Source organism: Eupeodes corollae, chromosome 1, assembly GCF_945859685.1.
Source record: "Eupeodes corollae chromosome 1, idEupCoro1.1, whole genome shotgun sequence".
NCBI lineage: Eukaryota > Metazoa > Arthropoda > Insecta > Diptera > Syrphidae > Eupeodes > Eupeodes corollae.
This window is the reverse complement of record NC_079147.1, coordinates 122,202,618-122,228,890: the sequence shown is the minus strand read 5'-3', so window position 1 is coordinate 122,228,890 and position 26,273 is coordinate 122,202,618. Positions and strand designations below refer to the sequence as shown.

The 26,273-nt window shown below is 35.5% G+C and overlaps 1 protein-coding gene and 2 long non-coding RNA genes across 3 annotated transcripts in view; all 3 read left to right on the top strand.

Annotated features, from left to right (window-relative positions):
- The first annotated feature begins 1,091 nt into the window (after window positions 1–1,091).
- LOC129942484 (uncharacterized) lies at window positions 1,092–2,124 on the top strand. Its single transcript, XR_008781038.1, has 3 exons — window positions 1,092–1,806; window positions 1,871–1,962; window positions 2,028–2,124. It is a non-coding gene; the product is annotated as an uncharacterized LOC129942484 (long non-coding RNA).
- Window positions 2,125–12,085: 9,961 nt separating this feature from the next.
- Window positions 12,086–13,512, top strand: LOC129942286 (uncharacterized). Its single transcript, XR_008781013.1, has 3 exons — window positions 12,086–12,548; window positions 12,612–12,703; window positions 12,769–13,512. It is a non-coding gene; the product is annotated as an uncharacterized LOC129942286 (long non-coding RNA).
- A 2,089-nt stretch (window positions 13,513–15,601) lies between these two features.
- Window positions 15,602–26,273, top strand: part of LOC129939922 (NAD-dependent protein deacetylase Sirt7) — a 49,832-nt gene continuing 39,160 nt past the window's right edge. The window contains exon 1 of the mRNA XM_056048105.1: window positions 15,602–15,836. Within this exon, the coding sequence (XP_055904080.1) occupies window positions 15,741–15,836 (96 nt within the window). The 5' untranslated portion in view covers window positions 15,602–15,740. The remainder of the gene's footprint in view (window positions 15,837–26,273) is intronic.

Here is a 26,273-nt window from a genome sequence, read left to right as displayed (position 1 = left end):
AAGCATCCAGTTTGCGCAAAATCCTCTCCAAAAATCCAATCATACCAAGCTGCTTGAAAAACGCCTCTGGCCCCTGAACCAATTCAAGCTAAGAATCTTTCAGCTTGCTACTAGACGTTCACTTTCCTAGTAGCTCTAATATTATTAATAACATTGTAAAAAATAGTTGTGAAAATACATTATATCCCCCACAAGGTCTAGTCACTAGGGACAAACTCAAATGGACTATTAACAGCTTTAAGTCATATACATCTGCAGGTCCTAATGGTATAATTCCAGCTGAACTGCAAGAAAATGCAAGTTTTCTAATACCCATCCTAGAAAAAATCTTCAAGGGATGCCTTAAATTGGCACGCATCCCCATCTCTTGGGGAGATAAGTTAAATTCGGTTTTATTCAAAAAGCTGGAAAATGCAGCCACGTTAACCGGTGTCCTATCCCCTCTCCTCTGGAACTTAGTAATAAATTAATTACTAATTACTCTAGAAAGAGAGGGATACAGAGTGTATGCTTATGCGGACGATGTTGCAGTAACGGGTAAACATCCCAATCTACTAAAAGAACTCTTACAAAACGCTTTAAATAAGCTCACCAGATGGACAAATTAGTTTGGACTAAGCATTAACCCACAAAAACCGACCTTGCCCTCTTCACAAGGAAATACAAAGTCACTCTCATTGACCCACCCCTCATAAACGGTGTACCACTTAAATTCTCTGAACAAGCAAAATACTTGGGTCTCATTTTGGATAAGAAATTAAGTTGGAAACCTAATATTCAAGAGAGAATCAACAAGGCCACAGTAGCTCTGTTCTCCTGTAAAAAGGCCATTAGTAATAAATCTGGCCTAGAGCCCCGCATTACACACTGGCTATATATCTCGTTCATAAGGCCGATCCTTACTTATGGAATAGCGGTATGGTGGATGGCGCTAGATAAAGTCCCTAGACTCTGTTTTCACTAACTCACTAACAGCCCTTAACTGTCGATAATGTCTTACGGAAATAGCTACTGTTGTGGATGCCTTCCGTTAACCGCATCCTCAATCCTAAGATAATAAAATAAAAAAGAATAGTTAAATAAAAAAACAAATAAATTTCATACTTACCCAAAAGTTGTTGACTTGTTGGATGTTGTTTATTTTGTGATGTAGCTGTCACTTGCCTCATTGTTGGTCTCCATGGAAACTCTCCATAACTCAGTGGAGAGAAATTCCATGGGAAAGCAATGGGTGCGTTCCGGAAGAGATCTGGGTTTGGTGTATTGTCGTTTAAGTTGGTTGAATTGTTAAGTTGCATGTGAAGGAAACTTTGTTTTATGTCCGTGTTTAGTTTTCAGTACTGACGGTTAATGCATGTCATTGCAGTGGTTAGGTGGTTCGTATTTATACGTTTTGTGGTTACGTTGTTATTATGTGTATGGATTTTTTTTTTAAATGTTCTGGTTTCATGTGGTTCTGTGTTACAGGTCTCTCCGATTTCGACCGTGGAACACACCCTTAGTTCTTGGGACACTGATACCCCTATTCTGTTGGAAGTGTTCTAATACCTAAGTGGTTTCCCACTATTTGAGTGTGATGATGTTGGTTGAGGGTATATGTATGGATAGGTGGATCGGATGATGTGTTCCTGTTAGAGATAGAATACATCATCCGAATATTTTTTTTTGCCGGTGTTTGTGGGATGATAATTTCTGCCCTCCCTCATTTGGCCATCTACCACACAGTGGAATAAAAAGTGAGTGATAGTGGTAAAATTAAATTCAAATATTAAAAAAGAAACAGTTGGACCACCAGATTCTAAAATAGTTAGTTTTTTTTTTAATTAATTTGTTTTAAACGCAAATATGTATAAAAATGTATTCTTTATAGGAAAGAAAAGATATTTAAGAAAGTGAAATAAGTGAAATGTTAATTGGTGCCAACAATTTTGGATAAAGGAACTCAGCAAACAACAAGTAAAGGTGGTGAGTCTGTTAATTTAGCGAAGAATAGGAATTTACTTAGGATTATTTTTTTTTTGTAATAGTTTGATTCCCGGCGGCCCGAATTAAATCATGGAGAGCGGGGCCGCCGCCCAAAAAAAAAAAAAAACAAAATTTTTGAAATTTAATAAAATTCAAAAACAGGAAAAATTTGAAATTAAATAAAATTCAAAAAAAATTTTAGAATACAAAGTTGAAATTAAATAAAATTTAAAAACTGAAAAAAAAAACAATGAAGAAAAATCTGAAATTAAAGGAAATTTAAAGAAAAAAGAAAACTTGAAAGAAAAGGAAATTTATACGGGAACCAAATTGAGAAGAAAACAAAACAATCAATTTATAAATTATGGAACTATAAAGAAAGTAAATTTGGCCCACAACATATGCGTACATCTCCATATCATATATTTCTTCGTACCTAACCGGTGGATCTTTTTGTGTTTGTGATTGTCCTATATTTAAGTTTTTTTTGAAATTTACCAAATTAATTTATCGGCGTGGAAGTTAATTTTTTTGTTTAATTCCATAATCTTTTTTGTATCTTTTTTATTGTGAGGTGCGAAAAGAAACGGTTGGTGTTAATTTCGTGTTCGGTCCCGTAAATTTTTTGTTGTATAGGGTCCTGATATATGTTTTTGTCTGCAGGCGAGGTTGAGTTTCGGGGGCAAGATCCCCCCCCCCCCCCGTCCGACGAGCTGACGCCGTGCACCGCAAGCAGGCCGCGTCCCCCGGATCTCAACAATCCCACCTAACCTATTCCAAATCTTCCTACCTCTTTTTCCTACCTCATCCTTATCCTACCCTTCCACTTCACCCACCTCCACACCTCCTCTTGCCTCGCAACAAAATGGCGCCCAACGTTATTAAAGGGTGTTCCAACCCAGTTGGAACATTGTTTTTGGCGAATAAGTTAATGTTGTACTAGTTTCAGTTTTTTTTTATGTTGTATTGTCTTAACCAACCTTGCTGTGGATTTTTAAACCTCGTATGTCTGCGTCAGGAAGGCCACAGGCGTACCTAGTCGTATCGCGACGAGTGTTTGAAAATTCACAGTGACCGCGGTTAATGAATGTAATGTTTTTTTCTGAAATTACTGGAGTTTTTGCGAAGGGCGTATGTCTGCACCAGGAAGGCCACAGGCGAACCTAGGTGTATCGCGACGTTCCTTTGCGAAAGCTTGAGTAAGGTCAGTCTGTGCATTTTTTGTTTTGTCTTTTACCTATTCCCATCCTAACTTTTTTCTTTTCTTTCTTTCTAATTTTTCAATTTTCTATTCCTAGTCTTGTTTTCTACTTGGACGATTGAATGTCCAAGACGTGAAGTCCGACATCATCGTTCCAAGATTTTTGTAAGTTTTATCCTACCGTTTCATGTCTTCTAGCAAGGTCCCTTGAGACTGTCTAGGATCGCGGGAACGGTAGGAGAAAACTTTGTCATGTAAATTGTTTGTGTTCTTAGTAGTTTTCCTATCCTATTATGGTCACATGGAAGTTTAATCTGTCCGTCTGAAGTCTTTCTTTGCAGCGATGTCGTCAGTAAGGTCGTACCATGTCGCTCATAAGCTACCTGAAGCACCCCGCAAGTTTTTGGAAAACTGAAATTATAATAGTAAGGGTTGAAATCGCTTAAATCTTTTTGTTTAATATTCTTACGTTTATTACATATTTTTCTTTGATTTATTTTTTTGTACGTTTTTCAAAGTTATTCTGATTTTTTTTGATTGGATTTTTCGTTAATTTTTTTGTGTGTTATTTGTTACAGAATTTTTTGGTTTGATTTTTCGTTAATTTTTTTTGTTAGTTATTACAAAATTATTGAAATTTTATATTTTTCTTGATATTTTTTTTTTTGTTTTCTAAGTTGCTTTTGATAATTTTTCTTATTTCATAAAGTTAATTCGTTTTCATAATAGAAGACTAATTTAATTTTTTTGGTAAGATATACAAATATAAGGATAACTTTACAAAGTTTTCTAAAACAGTTTTTTTTAGAATTACATTTGTTAAGAGGTTATCTATCGTTTTTCATTTTTCAATTCTTATTATTATTTTTTCTTATCGATTCTTAGTATTTTTCGTGAGTAATTTAATGATCAAGTTATTTTTTGAGTTTCTTATTTATTTACAGTTATATAGTTATAGTTTTTTTGTAAGTTTAGGTACAGTTTTGATAAATTAGTTATTTAGTTACAATATTTTTCTTAAATTTTTTCGTTTACATTATTTATTTCCTAGTTTTCGTTATTTATTAAAAATTTCTTTAGTTATTTATTATTTTTTTGTGGTTATTTATTAAACTTTTTTTGTTATTTATATATCTTTTTGTTACAATATTAGGGTTTGTTTAGTTCAAGTTTACAGTTTTTTTCTAATTTATTTATTTTTTGTATACAGTTTTCGATAGGTTTACATTTTTTTTCTGTTTGATTAATCTATTTTTCTTAATTTAGTTTTTCCAATTTATCTTTTTCATTTTTTTTTCTTATTCTAGTTTCTATAAATTTACATTTTTTTTCATCGTTACATTATTTATTTATTTTTTTTTTTGACATTTTCGTTTTCGTAAGATTAGTTGTATACATGTAGGTTGCAAATACCAATAGGTGTTTTTCTAAATAGAGAATTTTTAGTATTAGTGAAGAAATTCAGTTTCTTAGATAAAGTACTTATTTTTGTTGCAAACTCACAACTTTTGTTTTGTTGTTTTCGTATTTCTATTTTCTTTATTGAGTGTTGAACAAATAAAAGATGGCTTACTCCAGTAAAGAAGAGGAAGAGCGCATAAACCGCCTTATAAGGAATGCTGAAATAAATCAACCAAGATTAACCAGGTCGGCAAGTCAAGGGTTAGACCATACCTCTAGACAGCAGATAATGTATTCTCCTCTTATTTCTGATAGGCAAATCCGAGCTGAATCCAACCAACCAGCTAGGGCTAGTATTCCTCTAGGTCGCGATGAAACCTATAGCACAGTCGATTCAGTTTCTCCTCCCCCGTTTAGTCAACTTAGTGGGATGAGAGAGGAGAATATGCATAGTAGGGAAAGTATCGGGCCGATGAACGATACTGTGCGACCAGCGACAGGTTTTGTACCTGATACTAGTAATAGACCAGTATCAGTCCAGGCAGTTGGCTCAGGTAGTTCCAGGGACATTTTAGAGAGCCTAGTTCAAAGACCGCCTCCTTCTGTAATAAAACCAAAGGAAAAAAGATTATTACCAGAAGACATAAAAGCTTATATTAACTTGGCAATGGTAGAGGGTTTGTCTACTACCCGCCAAGTAATGCAAAGGGAAATGACCAATACCTTAAAGAGTGAGATCCAAAATCAACTTGGTGAATTCCTTAGGAATTTAAACATAGGGCCAACAAATCATTCTTCTGCCGATCAGATGCCTAGACCCGTGCTGGCGACCCAGCCACCAGTGCAGCAGTATCCTCCAGTTGAACCGGGTGGAAGCGCTTTTGTACCGGTTAATCAACCGAGTCGCCGAATACTTGACCCGACGAGAAGACCTCAAGATAGAGGTAATCTTCCCGCTGGGTATGAGGAAATCCCGTCAGATCCTTATGTCAACTCTTACCCTATGCGAACTCCTAACCCATACGGCTACCAACCGGAGTACTATGGTCCAATTCAGCATCCGAGACCCCAGGGTCCAATAAGATTGGATAGATGGGGCTTGAAGTTCGATGGCCAACCAACGACTATGACCGCTGAGGATTTTGTTCTTCGGGTTGAGATCCAGCGGAACAAACATAGATGTGCATGGGCTGAAGTGTTAAGGGATTTTCATCTACTTCTCTCAGGAAATGCTACCGAGTGGTACTGGCAGTTTCAGAGGACAAATTACCGTCATGACTGGCCAGCTTTGAAGGATGCCTTGCTGCGTCAGTATAGGAATACTCGCTCGGACTTCGAGATAATTCGAGACATCATGGATCGCAAGCAGCATTCCTGGGAGAGTAGTGAAGATTTCTTCATGGCCATAAACAGGATGAAATTCCAGTTAAGGGTACCAATACCGGATGTAGAGATGGTCCGAATTCTGAAAAGAAATCTCAATGAAAGGATAGGGAAATAAGTTTACCCACAGGCCATCTTTACCTCGGATCAGCTGAGGACTGCGTGCAAGGATGCGGAAGTGGCGTTTCCGAGGAAGGAATTGCCAAAAACCTTTGCTAAACCACCAGGCAAATATCCGGTTAACGAACTGGAATTGGAAGAGGAGTACCAACCGACTGATGAACAGCTTGCTGCTTATCAGTTCGGTACGGCTCGACCAAAAATTTCGCCTCGCAAATACGCGGACCCTACAAAATTAGAATGTTGGAACTGCAGAGTGCAGGGCCATACTTACTTTGATTGTGAGTCTGATGTGCGAAACGTGTTTTGCTACAAGTGTGGTCTAGAAGGCGTAATAACTCCACGTTGCCCACGATGCAATCAGGGAAACCGGTCTCGGGACGCGAAGGGTACGGCGGAATCGCGTGCCAATCCAAATCAGAACCCCCAATAGATTTTAAAAATTCCACCTCCGCTGATGGAGTGATGGAAACCCCTCTCTTACAAGAGGGTGAGATGAAAATAAAAATTTTAAAGCGAGAAGAAAAAGGAGATATTATAAAAAATGAAGTGAGAGAAAGAAAGTTGTATGAAATTAAACCGTTACATGTCCGTCTTCAGGAATACGAGAAAGCTCGGGCAAGAATTTTTAACAGTGCAATAAGCACACCTTCCAAAAATATCTTAAAGGCAAGGGCGAGATTCAAGGCCCGTAAAGAAACTTCGAAGAAGATATCTTCGACCATTTTAAATTTAGAATCCGATCCTCGGCCTTATGCAAAAATTAAAATAGGTTCGAGAGAATTTTTAGGCTTACTAGACAGCGGTGCTAGTGTAAGCATATTAGGGAAAAACTGCAAACAGTTGATTGAACAACTTGGTTGTCCTATTACACCTTTCAGTTCAGGAGTTAGGACCGCTGACGGAAAAAGACAATCAATTGTGGGCAAAATTTCCATTAGCGTTACATATAAGGATAAAGAAGAGATGTTGACCTTCTTCCTCGTTCCCAGCTTGGACCAGGAGATCTATCTTGGAGTTGACTTTTGGAGAGTGTTCCAGTTAGCTCCGGGAATTATAAGTAGTATCTCGGTTGACGAACAATCAGATTCTCCAAATGCTCACCAGTTAACCTCGGATCAACAGGCCAGGCTGGATGCTGTCAAAGATAAATTTTTAAGTTTTGAGCGCGATGGTCTTGGAAAGACTACCATGATGGAGCATGTCATCGATATAGGAGATGCTCTCCCTGTGAAACAGCGTCACTACCCGGTCTCTCCAGCGATACAAACACTGTTGTACGATGAGTTGGATCGGATGCTGAAACTCGGTGTGATTGAGGAGAGTGAAAGCCCGTGGTGTTCGCCAGTAGTACTCTTACGGAAACCCGGCAAAAACCGACTCTGTTTGGATTCCCGTAAGGTGAACGCACTGACGAAGAAAAATGCGAACCCTCTTCCTCACATCGAAGGACTCACCAGCCGATTTCCCGACGCGATTTATATGAGTAGCATCGATCTCAAAGAGGCCTTTTGGCAAATTCCGCTGGAGAAACAGAGTAGAGAAAAGACTGCCTTTGCGGTACCGGGAAGACCCTTGTACCAGTTCACTGTGATGCCGTTTGGGTTGTGCAATGCAGTTCAACGGTTGAGCCAGTTGATGGACAAGGTGATTCCTGCACGACTTAGGGAGCTCGTTTTTGTGTACCTCGATGACTTGCTTATCATGGCACCGAATTTTGATACCCATATCAGCCTGCTAAGCGAAGTAGCCGAATGCTTACGTAAAGCCAATCTCACCATCAACATGAAGAAATCAAGGTTTTGCTTCAAAGAGTTAAAATACTTGGGCTTCATAGTTGGTGGTGGGAAATTTAAAACGGATCCGGCGAAAGTAGAGGCGATCGTGGATTTCCCGATCCCGAAAACCCCTAGGCAGATCCGCAGGCTGCTTGGAATGGCAGGCTGGTATCGGAAGTTCATAAAGGACTTTTCAACTTTGACTGCTCCTTTGACTGACCTGCTGAAGAAGAGAAGCGAGAAGTTCTTCATGACGGATGAAGCGCTGATGGCATTCGAGAACCTGAAGAAAGTGTTGATCTCAGCGCCGGTTCTTTCGCGCCCGGAGTTCACAAAAAGATTTTACATCCAATGTGATGCCTCTGACGCCGGGATCGGTGCTGTACTGGTTCAGTTGGACGAGGAAGGAGAGGAGGTACCGATCGCGTTTTTCTCTCAAAAATTTAATAAAAGTCAGAGAAACTACAGTGTCACCGAGAAGGAGTGTATGGCCGCGGTGATGGCTGTGAAGAAATTCAGGCCGTATGTTGAGGGTATGGACTTTACGATTATAACCGACCATTCCAGCCTTAAATGGCTGATGAGTATGAAGGACCTTAGTGGCAAGCTTGCCAGGTGGAGTCTTTCGTTACAGTCCTATACCTTCGACATACAGCACCGTAAAGGGAGTCAACACGTAGTACCGGATACTCTTTCTCGGGTACATGTGGACTCTCTGACTATCGAGGACGTTGCCCCGTTGATTGACTTGAAGTCAGCGGAATTCCTTTTCGATGAATATTTAGACCTCATCGAGACGGTTTACAACAATAAAGATGAGCTTCCCGACTTAAAATACGAAGACGGATATGTTTATAAAAAAGTTTTTAAAAAATTAGGCGAAGAAGAAATGTGGGAACATTCCTGGCTCCTTTGGGTACCATCAGGTTTAACCGAGGAAATTATAAAGAAGGTTCATGATCCTCCTAAATCCGCACACGGCGGCATAGCAAAAACCCTAGCTAAACTTAGAAATTATTTCTACTGGCCTAATATGACCGTGCATGTTCGTGAATACGTCTCCAATTGTAGTGTGTGTAAACAAAGTAAAGCGTCGAATCAAGTATCTCGTCCTCCTATTGTTACGTCATATTGTAGTAATCGTCCGTTTGAAAAAATATACATTGACTTTTTAGGACCGTATCCAAGGTCTAAATTAGGAAATGCATACGTGTTTGTTGTCTTAGATCATTTGTCCAAATTTGTGTTGTTGAAAGCGTTACAAAAAGCAAGTACTTCAAGCGTCATTAAATTTTTAAAAGAAGACGTCTTTAACATTTTTGGAGTACCTAATATCATCCATTCCGACAATGGAAAACAATTTGTATCCAAAGAATTCGAATCGATGATAACTAAATACGGTATAAGGCATTTTAAAACCGCTCACTATGCACCGCAATCGAACGCGTCGGAGAGGGTGAACCGCTCCTTGTTGGCTGCTATTCGATCGTACCTAAAAGACGATCAAAGGTATTGGGATACGCACCTTAGCGACATCGCGTGTGCGTTAAGAAGCGCGGTTCATAGCTCTACCGGTGTGTCACCTTATTATGCATTATTCGGCACTAACATGATGACGCACGGTAGCAGTTATGAACTTGCCAAGAAATTGCATGCGCTGGACGACAGCGAGCTGTTAACTCTTCCCCGACAAGGTCGATTGCAGTGCATACGAAATCAAATACGCGAAAACATAATTAAAGCCAACGATAAATCCTCAAAAATTTATAATGTCCGTACTAAAAACGTTCAATTTTCACCCGGACAAGAGGTGTATCGGAAAAATTTTGTGATGAGCGATTCGTCGAAAGGTTTATCAGCGAAACTCTCACCCAAGTATGTTAAATGCCGCGTAGTTAAACGAATAGGAAATCAAATGTATGAGTTAGAAAACTTAACCGGAAAAAGACTTGGAATATATCACGCCAAAGATTTAAAACAATAAGTAGAATGCTTCAAAAACACGTTTGTTTGTTTGTTTTGAATACAAGTCTTTTTTTTTCTTATTAATCATTGTTGCTACTCGTCTCGTTTCTGTGTGTTATTTATTAATTTATTAAATTATCCGTGAGTATAACTTATTACATTTATTTAGCAACAGTTCGAAAAAGAAAAAACCGAAACACCCTATAACCACAAGTACCTGGAACTGTTTCATAAACACGGATATTTTAAGTATATATGTATTTATTATATTCATTGCATGCCTTATGTTCTAAATGTTACTTAATGTTAAATGTTCTTATTTATTTATTAGGATTTAAACTTATTTTATTAAACATCTGTGATAAAATGGTTCAATCCTCCCATCTGTGATATTTTTACTCATGTTTTTAATTTTACTACGACTAATAGCCTTTAAGATTTCCTTCTTCTGTGATAAAATGGTTTAACCATCCCATCTGTGATAATTTTACTAACATTATTAATCCTACTAAGACTGATAGCTTTAAATTTTCTTCATCTGTGATATTTATATTTTCTTTTTTATTTTAGCTTAAGTAACTTATCTTTTAAAACTTGTGATACTAAATGTACTACTTTTTCTAACTTAAATACTATCCGCAATGATTGAAAACTACGATCTGTGATATTTACAAAATCCCTAAATTATTTATTTATTCATTTATTTATATAGTTATTTAGTTATTAATATATACTTTTTTAATCGTATCTATAACTTAACTACTTAAAATAAAGTTATATAAAAAAAATATTCCTATCACTTACCAATAACTAATTAAATGGTGTAGGGTCACTTAAACGTTGGAGGTATTAGCGGTGGCGGATAGAGATGGTTGATTCGTTGCATAGCAGGATTCCTGAAAAACAGAATACATTCAAATTAGTAGGTACTCCCAATTAAATATAGATAGTTTTTTTGTATACACTTTAGGCTTAATAAAGGACATAGGTACTAGCTCGGTTTTTCTCGCAAATCTCTGACGAGCACCTCCGATCCACATATCTAGAAGTGTACCTCCCAGCATCCTTAACCTTGGTACACCAGACGCTCCAGCAGATAGGGGTTTCGGCAAAAATCCTGAAAAAGGAATGCTAATTGTTAAATGTGTAGATAGTTATGTATATATGTGTAATTTCAGGTGTCTAGTTGAATAATTACTAATTATAAATAAAAAGTAATTCGTTTTTCCTTTGACTAACGTTGAGGTAGGTCGGCAACCTACGCTGGTTATTGTTAGGGTCATTGACCTTCCCAAGGTACGGAAAAATAACTATAGAAAGAAAAAACAAAATGGAAGCCGACTTAATTTTAAAAAATTAATACTAACCTCTACTTAATGGTAGTACAAAAGTTTGCCCGGCCTAAATCGTGGGTTTTTCCCCACAATTATCAAAAAGCTCCATTAATCTAGGAAAGGAAAATCAAACAAATAAAATCCAATAAAACTAATTGTGTAATTCAAACACTCACCCATCTCAGCATCCCTTGTACCTCCAGTTCCTTGCCATCATCCGAATCCCATTCCATTTCCCAGGCATCCAGAATCCTTGTTTTTTGCTTTTTATTGAGAGTATATCTCAATAAACAGCAAATTTTGTTGTGGATGCCTTCCGTTAACCGCATCCTCAATCCTAAGATAATAAAATAAAAAAGAATAGTTAAATAAAAAAACAAATAAATTTCATACTTACCCAAAAGTTGTTGACTTGTTGGATGTTGTTTATTTTGTGATGTAGCTGTCACTTGCCTCATTGTTGGTCTCCATGGAAACTCTCCATAACTCAGTGGAGAGAAATTCCATGGGAAAGCAATGGGTGCGTTCCGGAAGAGATCTGGGTTTGGTGTATTGTTGTTTAAGCCTAGTACATACTTCCTCGTGAAGTGAACGTTCGCCAGTGGAGAAAGTGAACTTTTGACATTGCTCACTGGTACACACTTGTGAGTACACGTTGTGAACATTTGACGTTTCAAAAACACTCTAATGAAGACATAAATCCAAATGTCAAAGCTTCACCAACAGTTCCCGTACATTTTGCACGTGAATTGCCCGTGAACGAAAACTCTCCACTTTGTTCTCCACTCAGCTTCACAAGCAAGTTCACGAGTGAATCAAAAACTGAAATTTGTATGGGTTCACGAGATGGTTCACAAGTATGTACTAGGCTTTAAGTTGGTTGAATTGTTAAGTTGCATGTGAAGGAAACTTTGTTTTATGTTTAGTTTTCAGTACTGACGGTTAATGCATGTCATTGCAGTGGTTAGGTGGTTCGTATTTATACGTTTTGTGGTTACGTTGTTATTATGTGTATGGATTTTTTTTTTAAATGTTCTGGTTTCATGTGGTTCTGTGTTACAGGTCTCTCCGATTTCGACCGTGGAACACACCCTTAGTTCTTGGGACACTGATACCCCTATTCTGTTGGAAGTGTTCTAATACCTAAGTGGTTTCCCACTATTTGAGTGTGATGATGTTGGTTGAGGGTATATGTATGGATAGGTGGATCGGATGATGTGTTCCTGTTAGAGATAGAATACATCATCCGAATATTTTTTTTTGCCGGTGTTTGTGGGATGATAATTTCTGCCCTCCCTCATTTGGCCATCTACCACACAGTGGAATAAAAAGTGAGTGATAGTGGTAAAATTAAATTCAAATATTAAAAAAGAAACAGTTGGACCACCAGATTCTAAAATAGTTAGTTTTTTTTTAATTAATTTGTTTTAAACGCAAATATGTATAAAAATGTATTCTTTATAGGAAAGAAAAGATATTTAAGAAAGTGAAATAAGTGAAATGTTAATTGGTGCCAACAATTTTGGATAAAGGAACTCAGCAAACAACAAGTAAAGGTGGTGAGTCTGTTAATTTAGCGAAGAATAGGAATTTACTTAGGATTATTTTTTTTTTGTAATAGTTTGATTCCCGGCGGCCCGAATTAAATCATGGAGAGCGGGGCCGCCGCCCAAAAAAAAAAACAAAATTTTTGAAATTTAATAAAATTCAAAAACAGGAAAAATTTGAAATTAAATAAAATTCAAAAAAAATTTTAGAATACAAAGTTGAAATTAAATAAAATTTAAAAACTGAAAAAAAAACAATGAAGAAAAATCTGAAATTAAAGGAAATTTAAAAAAAAAGAAAACTTGAAAGAAAAGGAAATTTATACGGGAACCAAATTGAGAAGAAAACAAAACAATCAATTTATAAATTATGGAACTATAAAGAAAGTAAATTTGGCCCACAACATATGCGTACATCTCCATATCATATATTTCTTCGTACCTAACCGGTGGATCTTTTTGTGTTTGTGATTGTCCTATATTTAAGTTTTTTTTGAAATTTACCAAATTAATTTATCGGCGTGGAAGTTAATTTTTTTGTTTAATTCCATAATCTTTTTTGTATCTTTTTTATTGTGAGGTGCGAAAAGAAACGGTTGGTGTTAATTTCGTGTTCGGTCCCGTAAATTTTTTGTTGTATAGGGTCCTAAAAGATACCTCCTGCGAGCTCTTTAGGGGTAGGGAATTAGGGCTCCGTTAATCGGTCGCATTCGCTCCGTAATCAAATACCAAAAAAAAGGCACTTCTACGCAAAGGTAGAAACAAATAAAGACGTAGGACTACCAACCCGGCTTTTTTTTGTTACCAGTTTTTTTTCTTGTTTTTTTTATGTTAATTTTTTTGTTAATTTATTTTGTTTGTAAATCTGATGATTAAGCTGTCAATTAAATAAAAATAAAACTTCCGACTGAAACGCCGGCAATAGAGCTACAAAGTTTTTTTATGTTTCGCCCAAGCGAAACCATGAAAGCTTGAGTCTTATTTTTTTCAGGGGTGTCGAGGGTAGCGGAGTGGTTATGGACCTAGGATGACCTGAACCCGATCATCGACCAACAATCTTGGGGGTATCCAAAACTGGCCACGGATACCTAAAGGTAGGGTGGGTAATGGCCTCACTGCACTAACATCCGCAGTGCCCTGATGTGCCAATAGTCCGTCCGTTTATGTTTCCTTCCTTTTCCTCATTCCTTGGCCTGATATATGTTTTTGTCTGCAGGCGAGGTTGAGTTTCGGGGGCAAGATCCCCCCCCCGTCCGACGAGCTGACGCCGTGCACCGCAAGCAGGCCGCGTCCCCCGGATCTCAACAATCCCACCTAACCTATTCCCAAATCTTCCTACCTCTTTTTCCTACCTCATCCTTATCCTACCCTTCCACTTCACCCACCTCCACACCTCCTCTTGCCTCGCAACACTACACAACTCAACATTCACCTTTTCTGGGTGCCGGGCCATAGAGACATTCCAGAAAATTGCAAAGCTGCCAAAACATTCAAAAAGCAGAACAACATTATCTCTGCTGGCTCACAATGCTAGCATAGGTATCCCCTTAGCTACATGTAAACTCGTGCTAAAGCAAGATACCATAGAGAAAACGAACTTCAGGTGGAATAACACCACCACCTGTTTAGCGACAAAACTAAATTGGCCTAATCTTAGAGCCAGGCGCTCAAAACAATTAATCTCTCTGAGTAGATTGCACATTAGCGATCTAAAAAAATTCTGACATTATTTGTCTCCTACGCTTCATTCCGAGCTCCAATTGGTACGACGAGTTAAGCCGATCAACTGATCCATGTGGTATCACAAGGAATCATACTTTGGTCTAAGTGTGTTGGACTTTCCAACCAACAGACACTTTAACCTAACCTACTAAGTGATTTTAAGTAATCATTATTAAATCTTAAGAGTGTTTTACTAATTTGTATTAAATTTCATTATAATACTTTCAAAACTGTGTATATCATGTATGAGTACTATTTTACCTCGACAGTCCCGTAGCAGTCAAATTCTGAAATTATTAAATATATAATGGACAACAAAAAGTTTTTTCAATAATAATAAGTGAATATTGTTAAAATCGGATTAATCGAAACCATGGCATTGATTTTCTCAGAAAAAGGAATCTTAAGAGACATCAATTAATCACTTTTATTTTATCAAAAAGAAAAAAGGGACAATTTAAACGAAAGATTTCGGGCTTAAAGGAAAACTTTCATCGGTTGACAGTGTTCCATAGCACATTTTTCTTTTTTTTCCCATCGGCAAACTCCTTTTCCATTTGTAGCCTCGTTTCCAACATAAGTTGAATATATTTATGTTGCCGCACTTTATCATCCATCCTTTAATAAAATTCAATTTTCAGAACAATCTTTTAATTTTTAGCAAACATTTACCTTTATTGAGCCAGAACAAGTTTGTGATGCCGTTTACTGTTTTCAATTGAAATTTGAATTTTCAAGGAAAAGAATTTGACAGTTTCAATAATAAAGGAAAGAAAATCGTGTTTACCATATACCGGTCTCTTTTATTGAGAAAGAAATTCAGATTGCATGTGAGTTTTTTTAGTTGCACATTTGCGCTGCAAATATTTGCTTTTTGCTTTTATGAACATCTGACATTTATCATTTGCATTTATGAAAACTATGCATTCGTCAGACTTTCGCAACTATGCATTTATGAAAGCACCCCATGCCAACACTTAGATTCGGATGGATAGGATTGAATTGTTTTTGAACGCGCTCATGGCACTTGCAAAATAAAACAATGTGATTGGTCCGAGAACGAAATGCGAAAATGATTTTAGGTTTTGCATTATTTTACACACACTAACTCAAATTTAGTCCTTCGGACATAGTAGTCAAACTGAAATGCTTAAACGAGATTTTTTATTCTAAGATTCTATTCTACTCTGTTTATGATTCCCATAAAGTGTAATTTAATTTTATTATTTAGTGAAACTAAAAAACCGTTTTATCTTGTCAAAATTAAACCGAAATTTGTTTACTTTTATTTTATATGATACATTTGTAAAATTATTGTTAAAGTATGGAAAAAACAAAAACTTATGATATTACAAGGAGGAAACTGAATCGTATGAAGGATTTTGAAAGGAGATATGATAGAAAAGAATTAATGAAAAAGGCAAGCAAATAATATCAATAAATTGTATGGAATTTTGAATTGAATAGCTTTTATAAACAAACAATTATGAAAGATAAGTGTGTATGTACATATATATTTTATATTTGCTGCTTTTATATTAATATAAAGCTTTGCGTTCTAAAGACATCCAGTGGCAAAAGGTCAGGTCATAAGTCATACAAAAATATTTATCCTCATGCCCGTGATGAGGAAATTGGACTCAGATGTGTTACAAAATTGACCGTAGCCAAGTTATCTGTAAAATAGGTATACTTTTTACCTTGCCTGGGTAGACCTGATTGTTTACAGAAGTAGTCCAAGGGAGAGAATATTTGAAATGAAACACGATTTGTTTTAAGACTAGTCGAAATGGAAAGGACGAAGCCTTTGAACTTTGACCAACACATTATATTTTTTTTTAACCAAAACTACCTTTTTATGTGAAGTCCGTATTAATTTAATTAAGTGTTATGAACAAATTTTTAATGATTTCTAAAAACGTCTTTATTTAAGTGATTACGCCTTTCTTCTCTCAATTCGTTTTATAATAAACCACGTAATAGTTTCTTTGCAGACCAAATTTCAAGCCCCACTACAACCTTTTTAACCTTTAAATAGCGAAAATGTTAACTTAAGATTTGTATGTTTGACACTTTATACTTAAACGACTGTGACTGAATCTAAATGCATTTTAAAGGTATAGATTCACAAGCATTGAGGTGTTTTTCAGGTCAAATTCAAAAACAAAAAATCAAAACAAAAAAGTAAAAACGTGATTTTGACACATAAAAGAGGTCTTCCGGTGAAATTGGCATACTTAATGATGCTACATTTTGCAACGTACTCATTCTTTTTAAAAATATAAGGTCCAAGCATATTAAGAGCTGGGATTATAATCCTCTTATAAAAATCTAGTTACTCGTGAAAGGGATTTACTTCTCATTTGCATTCCAAAACGAAAGAAGCTGCAATTACCAAGAGTTTTGCTCCTTAATATTTCTGGACTGGTGACGTTGTCTGATCTTATGGTGCTGCCTATGTAGATAAAGTCCAAGGCGCCATCGTCGGGCAATGACGTTAAATAGAAAGGTGTATTCCCCAACGTCATTCTGCACAAACGAACGCCAAGGATATACAAATTTAACATTGCTCTATAATTTGCTCCATATGTTCTATCATACACTATTTTGAAATCGATGAAGATGTGGTATCGTTTTAAAGATTGTTTTTTTTTTGTTTGCTAGATCTGCTGTAATGTGAATATTTGGTCTATGGTGGACTTCTCTGCTTTGAATTTACGCTGGTATGGATCTATGAGATTATTGACGAAAGCCTTCAGATTTTCACATAAAACGACAAAAAGATCATCCTCTGCAGTTACCGTAATTAAGAAGAACCCTTTTGAGAATTGGTCCAATAAAATTAAAGTTCTATTGATCGGACATCCTTTCTCCCGACCAAAATTGACAGGGGCTCGCCTTGCTTTCAAATCAAACAAAACCCTTGACCAATGTTTTACTAAACTCAAAACAAACCTTATAAGGACAAACAAACAGATGTGATCTCCAAAATTACATGCAAAGGTAAATCAAATAAACCGTGCACATTGTGATGTATTGAGGCCACGAAACAAATTCTTAGACAACGGCTCTCTGATCACAAATCCGACGTACATAAGACTTCAAAATTCTGAAAAGAGAGCCCTGGCCAGTCACAGCATTGAAAGTGGTCGATCTCCAAACTTTGAAGTCTTGGAAGTTCTGCAGACAGAGAAACATGTTTCGAAACGATACACGTTAGAATCATTACATATTCTCAATAACAAAAACAACATGAACCGAAAACAAGACACACAAAATCATCTCTGATGACTGTTGCTCTTTTTTTTTTCTTCTCAAATGTAATTTGTGTTCTATTCAATTCAGACTTAACTTCATACTCCGAAGTGCTAATTATATTTATAATTTTATTTATAATTTACATACATAAATGTTTTGATTATTAATTTGTTTTCTATTTTGCTTGAGTGAGCAAACTTAATTGTCTTTGTATCCCATTAATCTAACTAAGATTATTTGTATTCCTTGTTAATAAAGTTCCCATGAAGAAAACAATCCCTGCCGAAACATTTGGAAAGTTAATGTAACTTAATGTTTTCATTGCAAACATTACAGCGAACAAAAAAGAAGACGGGAAACTATATTTCCACTTATCAAAACAATATTTTCAAGATGAAATTAAGTACTAATAGTATTTAATAGAGATTTAATACAATATGTATTCTGAATATAAAATACATTTAGGTAAATCATTGATTGATGAAATTTGTTATGTTGTTTGACAACAAATTACAAAATCTGACGTGTTTTTGTCTAACTAAATAACTTTGAATTCATCTAAGAAGTAAGTGAATTTTAAAGTATTTAAGTTTTTTTAAACAACACTTAGAAAAGCCCAGAAAAATATTCGTATATTTAATACAATTGTAATTATTCTCTCATTACCCGTGTGCACCGATGAATATATCTGAATATATTTAAATGTTACAGGAATATTTATTTATGAATATTAAAAAGACTATTTAAATGTGTATATATAAATAAAACATACAGTCGTTTAGAGTCACATGAACCAAGCAGGTTCTAAATATTGTAAAGGTATTTGCAATTAATTGGTATATTATTTGAATGCGTTTACTAGGTGTTATGGGTAAAAATAATCCCGACAAATTTCCTTAGAAATTAAACCAAAGTGATCGTAAGATAGTCTTACGTTATACAGAGTGTCCCATAAGTAATGGTCCAAACTGTATGTGATGAATGGTCAAGTCATGAGCTACCAGAATTTGGTAACTTGTATATACCACATCCCAACGGTTTTCGGGTAAATGAAAGGCAATCTTACAAAGAAACAATATACATATTTATTTATTTAAGGAAAACTTTCCTGCAGTTTCAAGTATTCATTTGATAATAAATAATAATTTTTTTAATTGATTAACTCATAATAAAATAACTACTTAGAGTTATATATAGTCTACAAAGTAAGTGATTTATCTACCTTTAACACTTTCTCCACGAACACAAAACGAAGTTGTATTGAATCAAATTATAATTGGAAGATACCTATTTTCTTTAATAGTATTTGATATCGTACGCGTTCAAGTGGTTTTGTCAATAAATCTGCTAACTGGTCAACTCCTGCAATATGCTCCAATCTTAAATCAATTTTTTTTTATTTAATAAAAATATGATTTAAAATCATGAGCATAAAAATAGCGAACCTCAATATGCTTGGTTTTTGTGAAAATCGGGATTCTTTCCTAGCTTTACAGCACTTGCACTACCGACATATAATATTGGTGCCAGTTCTTTGTGTCCTGTTAGTTCTTGCAAAAGACGTTTCAGCCACATAGCTTCCTTCTGTCCTTCACTTGCAGCCATAATTTCTGCTTCCGTTGTTGATAAGGCTACAGTTATTTTGAGCTGACTCGTCCATGATACAACACCACCAGCAAACAATGAAATTACTACAGTAGTTGAACATCAGGTTTTGAAGTTTTGCCTGCATAATCAGCATCACTGTAAATTTTTAACTTTTAATTGGTATCTTAAACATAAGCCGGTAGTACTACGGAGATAAAGAACAATTCTTTTAACGCTATTCCAGTCATCTTTGCTAGGATTTTCCATTTTCCTTGCTGCAGAACTTACTGCAAAAGCGATGTCTGGTCGAGTTGCTGTTGCCAGATACATCAAGCTCCCAACAGCTTCACGGTATGGAACTTGTTCTTTTAAATATTCAAATTTTGAATTTTCTTCCTCCCGACCAGCTGGAGTCAAAACTGGATTACATTCATCCATTCTGAAACGATCCATGATTCGTTTTGTATATTTTTTTTCTTGGCTTACCTAATTGAACCATCATTTTCAATTTTTATCTTCATGCCGAAAAATTTTCAAGAGTTCCAAATGTAATTTTGAATTCATTTTTGAGTGCAAACATAAAATTTTGAATTTTATCTTCGTTATTTCCAAGAACTAGTCCATCGTCAACATAAATCGGTACATAGAGAACATTTTCACTATTACTTCGATAAAACAGACATGGATCAGCGTGCTATTTTTCAGTCCTGCTTTCTTCATAAAGGTCAAAAATCGTTTATGCCAACATCGTGGAGCTTGTTTAAGACCATACAAACTACCTTTTAATCGGCATACTCGCCCAGTTCCATCTTCAAATCCCTCAAGGTGCTCTAAGTACACTTCCTCCTCAAGAGTACGTCAAATTGTTGAATTTTCAGTCTTTTGGTTACAAGCTACAGGACTAAATGTTTCATCGTAATCGATACCTTTTTGTTGAACATACTCTTTTGCAACAAGTCGTGCTTTGTATCGCCTATTCCCATCGTTTCCTGGGTGTTTCACTCGAAATACCCATCGATTTTGGACTACTTTGACGTTTTTAGGTCGTTCATCAAGTTCCCATGCTTGATATTCTTTTAGAGATGATAACTCATCTTCCATTGCTGAAAGCCACAGTGCTTTATCTGGTTACTAGTACCACCTTCTCTGCAAACATGAGATACTCCCAACCTGTAATCGAACTTGGCTTTTTTCGTTCTCTTCTATTGATGTTCAATTCGTTTTCCATTAAATCTTCAGCATCGAAAAATGAAGCATTTTCTTCATTCTGAAAACTTGAACTTGATTTCTTCAGAACTTAAAGTTTCTTCGGTACATTTTTCACTGTCTTCAATCTGAGAGCCAAACTCAACACATGTTTCTGCATTTTCTTCAGTATTTGCTTCCCCATTTACATTCTGAAAAACAAACTTAACTCTGTTTCTAGTACTTTCTTCAGCACCAGGAATGTCTTCATTAGATTTAATGTCTTCTAGGAATGTATCTTCAGGTTTCGCATTGCAGACCATTTCTGGCTTGAAAATTACGTTGTGACTGCAGACAATTTTCTTTAGGTTTGGAATCCACACGCGATATGCATCTTTTATGTTGACATACTCAACAAATCTTCCATACATAGCCTTTTCATCAATTTTTTTACGAAGGTATGTGTACATAACATCCAGTGCCAAATATGCGTAATTGGCTTAGAGTTCCCACTTCTTTTCCATACCATAATTCATATGAAACCTTGTTTTCGATTGTTGTCGGTCCTGAACGGTTCAATACATATGCTGCTGTATTACATGCCTCAGCCCATAGACATTTTGGCAACTTACTGGCGACTCTCATACTTCTAGCTGCTTCCACAACTGCTCGATTTTCACGTTCTGCTGCTCCATTTTGTTGTGGTGTATAAGGGGTCCAATATATTGCCTTATGCCGAATTTTGACAGCAATATTCGTACGTCTTTATTGTCAAACTTTCTTCCTTCATCACATCTCAACTTTTGGCCATGTGTCCGTTAGTTTTTTTTCATTCAAGAATGTTTCAAGTGATTTACATACCTCGCTCTTGTGCTTCAAAAAGAAGAGCCTACGAAACTTGCTGAAATAATCTTTGAAACAAACATAACATGGGGTACCTCCTACTGATGTTGTTTCAATCAGGCCTAGAACATCTGCATGGATTAACTCACCAACAGTAACTGACCGATCACTTCTGGACTTGAAAGAAAGTCGATGCATTTTACCAGCTGCACATCCATCACAGAACTCTTCAACACTTTCGATAAAACTAATATTCATCTTGACAAGAACTCTCTTAACATGGCGTTTATTCTGGTGAGCAAATCGTTCGTGGTATACTTGAAGAAGCCGGTATTTCTGAAGCTTTTGACATGTATACCTGTACAAGCTCTGATGGTTTCTCAACTAGTATTTTCAAAACATAGAGCTCATCTTTAAGGTACCCCTCTGCTATTACTGCACCACTAGAAGTGTTTTGAATTGTAACAGTTCGATCATTCATTGTTGTTGTACAACCATTTCGAGCAGCAGCCTTCACAGAAAACAACTGTGCACTTGCTTCAGGGACGTACCATTCTTGCATCAAAGTTGCTTCTTTCCACATCCCTTCGTGACACCTTGCTTACCTAAACAAATTACTTTAGGTACATCAAATCGCATGTACCTTTTAAAGTGCGATTTGTTTGGTGTAATATGTGTCGAAGCACCACTGTCACAATACCATTGATCTTGTGTCAAAAAATTTCCAGTTTATTATTTGCCTTTTCTTTCTTTCGAAACGAGCGCATAATTTAACCCAAATGTCCTTGGAATATTCACATGTTAAGACAATGTCTGCGATCGGTGAGTTAAGCGATGCAGCAATCCAGCCAGCAGCTTTTGCGTCTTGTTTTAACCAATCGTTTTGTTTTTTCTTTTCTTCCGCTTTCGATCCCCTTGAGATCATATGCACGAATAAGTATACCCATTTGCATTTCCATTTCGCCCAATCGCTAGGGCCTTCAAGCTTGTCTACAGATACCTTCAAATCATTGGATGCCATTTTCTTCTAATGCAGTTTACACGATACTCGGGCCCATAACCTGATAAGGATTATATAAATGAAAGGCAATCTTACAAAGAAACAATATATGTATATATATATTTATTTAAGGAAAACGTTAATGCAGCTTCAAGTATTCATTTGATAATAAAATATAATTATTCTAATTGATTAACTCATAATAAAATAACTACGAGTACTCAGAGTTACATATAAACTACAAAGTAACATATTTTGTTAAGTGATTTATCTAGCTTTAACAGATTTTTGCTTCTACTATACGTTAATATTTAACAATTTTTAATAAACATTCAATATTTTTGGATTTACAAAATTTCAATTTTCGGCACTATTTTGCAAAATATTTATAGTTTAAATCATATTCAGAAAAACATTTTTCCTTTTTATATTTTTTTTTTAAATCGTGACTTATTAAATTAAAATGCTTATAACTTTTGAACCAAAGCCAGCTTTGTGATGTATTATACTTATTTAAAAAGCTAAAAGATCAAGTTTTTAAAATCAATAACCAGTATTGTGATATGATTTTTTTTAATAAAACTATTTTAAATTTCGATTTAAAAAATTTAGTTTGAAAAGTAAATGATTTTACCTATTGAATGTTTATTCAAAATTGTAAAATATTAACGTTTAGTAAAAACAAAAATCAATTGTGGACAGGGTGATTGAAAAACCGTTACTCGAAACCCGTAGGGAGGCGGTATAGACAAGTTACCAAATTCTGGTAGGCCATGACTTGACCATTCATCACATACTTATGGGACACTGTTGTGACTGCTACTGAAAGAGAAAAATGTGGTTAGAAAAACTATTTATAAACCAGATATTCCATTCCTCTTCCTCGTCCTTCATTTGATACTTTGTTTTTGTGTGGGGTTATGCCGTCGGTTCGTCCATCGTTCGCTCGTCCCAGTGTTTATAGATCCATAACTGTGGAATAAAAACTTAAGACTAGAGAAGACGAAAAAAATGCTACTTAGCTTTGGCCTCTGGGATTCCTACCTGTAACGAGCCGCTCTGCCTGTGTGGCGTCGTGACTGTCTTAATTAAACCCGTAGCTCAGCGGTTTCAAAGGTTCTTCGACCCAGGACTCATCACAAAAAAATAAAACCAGTCTAGCATCCCGGTGGTAGTGATGCGCGAGATATTTATCTTAAACCCTCCCTACCTGGTTGTCTTCCTCGCTAAGAACAACCCCATTCCTCGGCTTTTTCTCCTTACCACTTCTTCCCAATTTCCCTCTCACTCTCTCATCATCTTGATTGTTTTAGGTTTCATAAAAAATCCATTTTGTTTCTTTATATTTTATCAAAATATTTAAATTTTAAAAGGCTTTAATTTTAATTTATAATATATACATGTAGCAAAAATTAAATTTAAATTTTACAAAAAAAAATTAATTCATCACACCAAAATTTTAATTTATTTTACAAGCTAAATTAATTTTAAGTGAAATCTAATTGATTCGATAAGAATCGTCTTCGATTTTATTAAAAAAATTGGATCTTCAAGATCTCTTAAACTTCTTTGTTCTTTTGAAAACTCAACTCCCCCTTTTGCGAAACCCCCCTCTTTATTTGAAGTTATATGTATAGCTTTTTTTTGTAGGAACACTTTCGCTTTTATTTGCTTATACGTATTATGTATTAAAAAGGAAGTAAAACCGACTTACCCGTTCTTCTGCTGCAGTCGCCACTGCTCCTGGTAGGCTGGGTCGATGAATGTTTTATATGGTTAATATATGTATGTACGAAATTGTTCACTTTTAACTAACTTCAAACAAAGTAAATTAAACTAATTTTATATTACGTTTCGCGGAACGTATCTAATCAAAAGATTTTCGTATTTGAATAACGATATTTTCACCACAAATTTAATTTAAAATGAAAGTTGTTAAATAAAAAAAAAATAGTTAAACTTTAAAAAAAAATATGTGTATTAATGATGGGTTCCGAATTGAAGTAGGTTTAACTGCGGGGCTTTTTGTCGGCGAATAGACACTCTAGTCTACCGGGCTTCTATAGCTCGAGTGTTCTGAATGCTGATGATGAGTCCGGCCGCGCAATCCTGCTGAGATTATTTATAATTGTATCCTTTTTCAGGAAAACCTTGTTGAACTTCAATATTATGTATATCCTTTAGGATACCTTTCGGGAGCTTGATTGTTCGATAATTTATTCCCTTTTTGTTCCTGGCACACCCAATGTAATTTTTTTAAAAAAGAAATTTCCGTAAAAAAAAACATTAACTTTTATTTAACCAAAAATAATAAGAGTATTTAACTTATATTATTCAGAAATTTAATTTTGGTCATATGACCGACTATTCTTTATTTGAGGATGTTTCTCTCAGGTTACTATATTTTCATATTTTAGAGAAAAGCTCCTATCCTGTTGGCTTTTCCACTTCACCAACACACAAATTCCAGTTTCTATCTCACGCTTGTTAATCAGCGCGGATTGGTCCCTTCTTGTAAAGTGGAAATGTTGCTCCTTAGAAACTCTACTCAACCTAAGCTTCCTAACCAACATTTCCACTTTACCGCCTCCGTATCTGCAACGATTGCTACCTGTTTTGCCCTCTTTTTGTTGCATACTTTAGGGATACCCAGTTTCGGTTAGTTTGAAATTAAGCTATGTATGTAGGTAACATACCACTCCCCGGGTTAGAGTTATAGGTATTATGACCTCGGGGCGAACAGCGTACAGGACGCCGCGCCGCGCCGCTGATATATATGTACAATACATACGTACTATGCCTTCGTTACATACTCGGCGATACTAGGATTTTTGCCCTAAATCTCTTCTTTTGCTTTTTTTGTTTAAATTATTATTTGATTTAATTTTTTTCTTATATCTATAGTTCTATTTTTATTTAATTTCTATTATTTAATTTTTATATATATATAATTATTTATTCATTTTTTTTCTTACCTTTTTTTTCTCATTACATTCATTTATTTAAATATTTTGTTCTCGTTATTTTTTTTTAATTTCTAAGTTTCATTGTGATAGGGAAATTTCAGCGATTTTGTGTCTTACATCAATACAAATGGCACCCTACTTCTATGCCAATGGCTCCCGATTCCTTTTCTTCTTCCTTTTTCCTTTTCCTCTTTCTTCCTCCCCACCTCATTATAACACCCTGTATATAGTAAACAAACAAATGTAATGAGAAAGTAAATGGCTTTATTAACATTATATATTTGTAACGAGTTTTCTTGCGATGAGGTCCTTGCTGGCACATAAAATATCCCTCGCTAGCTCAAGAGTGGATTCGATGACCTCCTCGTTAGCAAAAAAATATGCCAGGCTTTGCATCTAGCTGGTAGTGATGCGCGAGATGCTCTCTACCCACCCTACCTGGTTGCTTTCTCGCTAAACAACCCCTTTTATTCACCTCCTCTTTTCCTCCTTCCTACCTTTTCATCTTCACTTCCTCATCTCCCCCTTTTTAATTCAAATTAAAATTTCATCTTTTTATGTATGTTGCATATAATATAATAAATCCATTTGGTAGACTTATTTTAATTACAATTCAGGTTATTATCATTATATTAAAACCAATAAAAAAAAAATATGCTTTTAATAATTTAAAACAAGAATAATTTAAAAATGCAAAAGGGGGCAACGCTTGAATGATATATATATATATGTCAATTTATACATCAACTACATGAAAAACTTACCCCAAAATTCTCGACGTAGTGGCCACTTCCTCGATGAATCCTGGCGGTTCTGATGGGCAATATGCACTTCTTTTTTTTTTTTTTTAAATCATACAAAAATTACCACCACTTTTTTTTTGAAAAATTGCTATAGCAAAATTATTACTATAAATTCAATTATAAGTATATGTATATATATATCTGTGTACGCATATGAATACACGCAGAGATACTGATATATATATATATATGTATGTATATATGCACTTTTAATT